This window comes from Bombyx mandarina, chromosome 18, assembly GCF_030267445.1.
Source record: "Bombyx mandarina strain Sakado chromosome 18, ASM3026744v2".
Lineage (NCBI taxonomy): Eukaryota > Metazoa > Arthropoda > Insecta > Lepidoptera > Bombycidae > Bombyx > Bombyx mandarina.
In genome coordinates this window covers 3,478,787-3,485,813 of record NC_143224.1, presented here as the reverse complement: position 1 = coordinate 3,485,813, position 7,027 = coordinate 3,478,787, and the positions used below count along the sequence as shown (strand labels likewise).

The window sequence follows — 7,027 nt, the reverse complement described above, 5'->3', positions numbered from 1 at the left end:
CCGTACTCGCCCGCTTTGCTGGGCATTTAAAATTAACATTATTATTTATTGTCATTATTATTAGGGAGTCCAACACTCATATAAATATAGCCAGTAGTTATAACGGAACATGCATAAAAACCACTGTAGATTTGTATATTAGTATAGATTATCCTATTGAAATACTAATCGTCAATTGAACCACCACATATTAATTGATAAAACTGTACCAAGTCCGTGACTATTGTGGTCACACTCAATGGTGTTTGTACGAACTAATGTTCTGAAACAGAGCGGTTGATGTTCCGAACACAACTGAAATGATTAGCAGTGAGTTGTTTGTGTATTTTTTTTCTCTTCATTAGTATTATAATATTACAATGCGCATACGGATACCAGAATATTTTACGGGATTATCGAGTTAGTGGTAATTTGTAACTATAAGTATTTTTCTTCCTTGTCGTATTTCTTGGAACGAATATGTAAGCTGAAGCCTAGATAATAGATAAACATAAACTTCGCCACCTACTTTGAAGACATACGGTGGAATTCTCAATATTATTTACATCGTTTCCTTAGACACAGAAGAAATATGGTACAATGCCTTTTGACCAGTACATCAAGTGTGTGTAACAGCAGAACTTCCTACGCATTCCCTAAAGCTGTTTATTTCCAAATTAAAATAAATCTAAAAAAAAACCCAAATTATTTCTTCAAAATACAAACTTTTTGATTCGTGTGGTAGAATGTGTTCCAAGCATGTACGTGACTACCATCGATAACTAAACTCTCCGCAGGGATAAAATAATTGACTACATTAGATGGTCGCACGAACTTAGGGTCCACTTTGAAGATTTTAAGAGGTTACCGGATGTGATGACACCGCCATCCAAAGATACGAAGATTAAGTTGCAATTCTATATTAAGCACTTTTTTATTGCCCATGTAAGCAGACGAGCATATGGCCCACCTGATGGTGAGTGGTTATCGTCGCCCATGGACTTCAGCAATGCCAAGGGCAGAGCCAAGCCGCTGCCTACTGTTGAAAGCAAGTAGCCATCTGCAATTCTGATTACGAAAATTGACCCAAAAAATAGGATATTTCGTTTGGACCATAATTTGTAATTTGACATTGTTAACATCAATCAGCTTATCGATTCGAGTTTATTTATCTCGCGAGGATCTTCATGCTTGTCGGACTGTACGCTGCAGGCTTACCGCAAGACAGAGCTAAGTTGAGCATAAGTGACATCTTCGATACGGCCTTGCCAATTCTACACCCACTTATAGCGGCTGGATCGAACAGATGTGAGTTGTAATGACGTAATAATATATGTCTTTTTGTGTCAAATCATGTATGTACCGATTGAAAAATATTGATTTAATATTTATGTACAATCGGTAAGTCTTAGTATACCACGGTTGATTTATTTGGCTTAGATCTTTTTTTGTCTCAGTGATAGTTGTCTGAACAAGATTGAGGATAAGACCGTCCATTGTACTTTTGCATTTGTTTTCATTTCATTCATTTGGTTCATTCATAGTCTACTCTATTCGAAATGTGCGTTGAGAATTCAGGAGTGATGCGGCGACGTCATATTTAGTTCAGCCTTGATCATATGTGTGTGAGAGAGAGAGAGAGAGAGAGATCCGATTTGAATAGATTTCGTTTCGATTGTTTCACGAGTTGACAGTTATAAGACCTCAACGTTACATCCATTGTGTGTGGTTGTTCACACTGTGACGTCAGTCAATACCGTTAGCAAAACAAAGCGAATTTTTTTAGGGTTTCTTTACGATGTTGAGGTATATTTAAGGTACCCTTCGTTTTCTACCTCGAATTACGACTTGAATTCGAAGAATGGAACGACCTTTATACAATATTTTGATCTCATGTCATCTATATTAAGATGGATTTTGAAATTCAGGTCGCCGCGTCTATGCGCTTCAGTAACTATTTAATACTGGGTAAGCTGTAATCTTGACTCCGTATTGAGCATTAAAAAAACATAACGGCTGCTATTTTTCAGGCGAAACTTTAAAAAGCTTCTTTGGCTTAACTTATCAGCAAATGTTGGAGAAAAATGCCACAGTAGAAGAACTATCAATCGATTTGATTACGAAGAACGGAAATATTAAGTATAATCTTACAGCCACTTCGAGACTGAAGAGGTCTTTGGGCAGCGACAAACAAATTATCGTATTAGTACACGGCTTTAGGGAAAGCTCTGATGGATGGATGGTCGGAGGCGTAGCACCGGAATTACTCAAAGTCGCGGGTTTGAAAATCCTTGCTTTGGATGGAAGGAAAATTATCAATTTGGAGTATTTCAGATCATCAACATATACAAGGTTTATGGGAGAGCAATTAGGGTTATTTTTGAGTGAAATAATTAAGGGTAAGTACATATACCGCATATTTAGAATGAAATGCTCAAATGGATAGATATACTTAATTTTCGCTGTTGTTAGAGTGTCTTGTCAGCCCATACGGGTAGGTTACAATATGCCCACACTCACGGCCTATTTCGACCGGGAATTAGTAATTGATTTCGGTTTGAAGAGGGAACCAGCCGTTTTATAGAACTATGACTTAGAACACGTCTTAAGATGGCGGCTTTTACGTTGTTGAATTCTCTGAGCTTTAGTAACCAATTAATTTATGTAAAAAAGTCTTAATTGGACGTGATTAAGTTGTCACTAACATTTATAGACTAGCTGGTACCTGCAACTTCGCCGGAGTGGTCAAGGAAAAGTGTTTAACCTTTCATTAATAATAAAAAGGAAAGGATTAAACTACAAAGTTTTTTTTAATATAAACAGTCTTAGTCACAAGCAGCTTAGAAACTCTAGTATTTCAATTCACAGAAAATATAATTTATTGTTTGCGTTCATTCACGCAAGCATATGTGTACATTTTTTAATTGCTACGATAATGGACGACGCATGTCTCACGTGATGATAATTAGTTACCGTCGTTGATAGAGATCGGCAATGCGAGGAGCACAGCGAAGCCTCTAATTTTTGCAGTATAATTTAAATTTTTCAAATTTCAATTTCAACGATCCCAAGACAACACATACGCAACGAGAAAAATATCCCATCGCCATAGATCGCAATACCAATTATATTTAGCTTATGTGCTAATTCAGATTCACGCCGAGACCGGAGTTCTAAACTAGATTACAACAATGCCACCAGAGTAGAGTTCATCTATATTACCTAGAACCACTGCGTTCATCCATAGAGCGTTTCCAAAGATCTTTTTTGCCACAAACCATCTGGCTTTGGAATGAGCTCCCCTCTGCGGTGTTTCCCGAGTGCTATGACATGTCCTTCTTCAAACGAGGCTTGTGGAGAGTATCGGCTTGGCTCTGCCCTGGCATTGCTGACGTCCATGGGCGACGGTAACCATTCACCATTAAGTGGGAAATACGCTCCTCTGCCTAAATGGTCAAAAAAAGGTAGTGTTTATGATTATTACAATTCCCGACAACAGATGGTGTGGATCCAATGAAAATATACCTGATCGGTCATAGCCTTGGTTCGCACATTGCCGGGATTGCCGGAAAAAAAGTCCAGCAGCAAACTGGGCGGCTTGTCGGTCGGATCACGGCTCTGGACCCTGCCGGGCCGTGCTTCGGTAACGTAGATCCGTCCGGCAGGATCAGTCGCCAGGATGCGGTGTACGTCGATGTCATCCACACTAACGCTGGCCTACTGGGACTGAAAGAGCCTGTAGGTAAATTTTTTGAAGACGATTTGTTCTTATATAGAAATTTTGAAGCATTCATTGGAGCTATTTTTACTGGTGGTAGGACCTCTTGTGAGACGGCACGGGTGAGTACCATCACCCTGCCTATTTCTGTCGTGAAGCAGCAACGCGTTTCCGTAGAGCATCGGTTGTCATATAGAACTGAGACTTGAAGCTTACTTCTCAAGATGGGTGGCGGCGCTTAGGTTGTTGATGTCTATAGGCCCGGGTAATCCACTTGACGTCTTTAGTTAAGTTATAAAAAATCGCAATAAATTATTTGTTAATTATTATTTTCTGATGGTGTGATATTTTATTAGGCCACCACCCAGCCAAGTCCAATCAAGTATCGGTTTTACTATTGTTATCATATATATGTAGCTCTACCAATACTAGACTTTTAAAGCATTATATTTTTTAATTTGCCTACCTATGCTAGTAATTTCGGCGGCTATGATAGCTTCATCGCACATACAGGCAAGCTCACATGGCTGTACCTGGCGAATTAGCTAATACTAGCCCTAGCAATGGCAGCGCTTCGCTGAATCTACCACCGGATCGGAATCGTGGCCCATCAAGATCCGGAGAGAAACTCAGTGAACTGTGTCTGTAGGTTAATTTCCACGACGAACCTTGTGGATTGGGAGTTTCGGGAGGATCGAAGTGACGTGTGTTTTGTATTATTTTTAGGTGATAAGGACTTTTACCCAAATGGGGGCATGACTCAACCCGGCTGTATTCTGTCAACCTGTGATCACAGCAGAGCTTGGGAGTTCCTTGCGGAGTCTGTGAACTCACCGAAACATTTTCCAGGTAGTATTGGTTTAATAATTTTCAGCTTACCGCCAGTGTAACTTAGCTGAACTTAATAGTATAATGTAGGATTGCGTTTTTTTAATGTAAAGCAAAGGTATCCTGCACATCATCCTCTGCGCTATAGCTACGAATGTTGTTATTGGGAACTTGCATTGCAAGATTTGTTTTGTATTGTGGATAATGCAATAAAGCTTTTTTTTCGGTATTACTCTGATAGGGATAGAACTTTACGAACTTTACTTTAGAATGTTACCGTTTCTTGAGATCTTGAGCTTGAGGTCTGGTTAAAATCCGTTAAAGAACGCAATCGGGACTTTAAGCTCATATGGCATGGTCTATATGGCATCATTCACGGTATGTTGTGTATGAGCTTAGATAACCACTTAAATCATTATACGCACGCGAGGACTACCTCGCGTGCTACCTCGGTATACTAATACCTATCCACGGGAATAAATCAATATAAAAAACGGCCAAAATACCCCTTAAATGCTATTTATATCGAAGAAAAAAAAACGGATTATGTAAGTTACTTAGCTGGTAACCAGGAAAAAATCGTTAAATTTTAACAACAAGGAAGTGCGGTGTTGTACCAGATAATGATGGTTCATTGTAATGTTACATTTTTTATGTTATTCATTTATGAGCGCGAAATGGGGGTGCTCGACAGAATATGGCTGCGATGTTAATATCGATATTAGCTAATTATAGCTATAGTAGATATATAGCTATATAGTAGAAGTGGACTGGCCTAGTCGAGTCTTAATAGACTACACTAGACTAGCTACACTAGACTTAATAGACTAGACTACTCGATAAAAGTCAACAAGAATAATTCAATTTTTATATGGCTTATGTTACTTACAAGAAAGTCCCGAACATATTTCATTACAATTGCTATGCGATTTATCTATTAATAATCCAATTATTGATTTTTTTTATGAGGAAATATATACATACAGGAAGAATATGTCCGATGTTTTTGTATTTATATATGTATTGTGTATGCAAAGCCTTAAAAACAATTTTAAAATGCAACATCGAATATAGAAATGGTGAAGTTTCCCCTCCTGCCTGAGCCTTTGCTCGCCCACCTGTCCTGGTGAACCTGGAAAGGCCTCCGGGCCACCAGTAATCCTTCAATCATAAAAAAAAAGAAGAAAGAAATGGTGACGCGTTGGAACTTTTTTACATGTCTTTGTACAAGCAAGAGTGAGCGGCAACATCTCGTCGTCTCCCTTGCACGTTGACGGATTTGACGTCACGAACCATTAAGTACATTTGGGTCGTTTTTAAATTTGGAGCCAAAAGCGAGTTATTTGATTTAATTCTCATAACCTTAATGTTACCGTAATTATAAGTACGGTAAAATTGTTGTCATGACAACACGCACGTGTTCCTATAACTATATATTTGTAAACACTGTTAAATTAGGAGTTATACATTAAAAACTACCCCAAATCTCATTCGTATCACTGGTTCGAAATTCAAATTCTTACTTGTTTGCTATCTTTCCAGTAATGCGTGTTGAAATTTGGCAATTTTATTTAATCAGTATATAATAAATAAAGAAAAACTAACTGGATACTAGTACATTATTAAAAACAAAAGAAGTACGATTTGTAAGCTTTTTAAAAGGTTCCTATTTAAATTGTCATCCGTGTTGGTGTTATCAAATGCGTAAAATGAAAAATAATATATAAATGAATATTATATAATATTATCAAGAAATGAGTGATTGACTTGATTGCGATGAAGCATTTCTTATTCTGAACATGCCTAAAAACAAAAAAATGGAAAATTAGAGAAAGTTTAAAACGCATCAAATCGTTACTTTTTTGGTTACAAAATTAAAAACGATCCATTTTCTTCATTATTTTCGACAATAACAAACTAGATTAAAACATTTTACTCTCATTTCCGAACATATATAAAACTGCTGCTTTTGATTTAGACGCACAAAACGTTTTGATGATAGAAAAATATAAAATTAATCAACACATTACACGAATGCACACATATACAAGTCTTACCTGTACCACGTGCTTCTCGGAAAGTGTATTTTCCGACTGATATTTTATGGTTAGTTTAAATCGAAAATTATTTTTCTTTTGACAGCAAGGAAATGCGAGAATTGGACATCGTTCAAAGAAGGTTTCTGTTCTAAGAATTCGGTATCGTATATGGGACTGGAATCTAAGGCTGGAGAACCCGGGCTGTATTTCTTCACAACTGCCGCATCATCACCGTTCGGACTAGGACCAACTGGTAGTGGATAAAATTCTATTTTAATTTACATTAAATAACAATTATATACGTTCTGATATTTTGTTTTCATTTATTAATTAGGTTATCGCATCGGTTATACCTTATACGTAAAGATCAGCACATTTATCTGTGCCAATGGCATCGTTGAGATTTACTTCTTTAAATAACTAACTTTGCAGATTAGAAGCCCCAAAAAGCATAGCAACTATC

The 7,027-nt window shown here is 37.4% G+C and overlaps 1 protein-coding gene across 2 annotated transcripts; it reads left to right on the top strand.

The window, feature by feature from the left end:
- The first annotated feature begins 213 nt into the window (after positions 1-213).
- LOC114244390 (pancreatic lipase-related protein 2) lies at positions 214-6,873 on the top strand. 2 transcript variants are annotated; one of them, XM_028176181.2, is made up of 6 exons: positions 214-309; positions 1,129-1,287; positions 2,010-2,378; positions 3,479-3,721; positions 4,424-4,546; positions 6,668-6,873. In XM_028176181.2, exons 1-6 carry the CDS (start codon positions 300-302, stop codon positions 6,826-6,828), a joined length of 1,065 nt encoding a protein of 354 aa, XP_028031982.2. In that variant the 5' UTR covers positions 214-299; the 3' UTR covers positions 6,829-6,873. The 2 variants fall into 2 exon arrangements, with proteins under 2 accessions (XP_028031982.2, XP_028031981.2); XM_028176180.2 differs by having other exon boundaries at positions 276-399.
- The last annotated feature ends 154 nt before the right edge of the window (positions 6,874-7,027 follow it).

Bases quoted from the DNA above. Each gene is read 5' to 3' on its own strand.
- LOC114244390 (XM_028176180.2), top strand. From the start codon at position 360: ATGCGCATACGGATACCAGAATATTTTACGGGATTATCGA. The intron at 3,722-4,423 runs GTAAATTTTTTG...TATTATTTTTAG, and splicing joins GGGACTGAAAGAGCCTGTAG to GTGATAAGGACTTTTACCCA. The intron at 4,547-6,667 runs GTAGTATTGGTT...TTCTTTTGACAG, and splicing joins CTCACCGAAACATTTTCCAG to CAAGGAAATGCGAGAATTGG.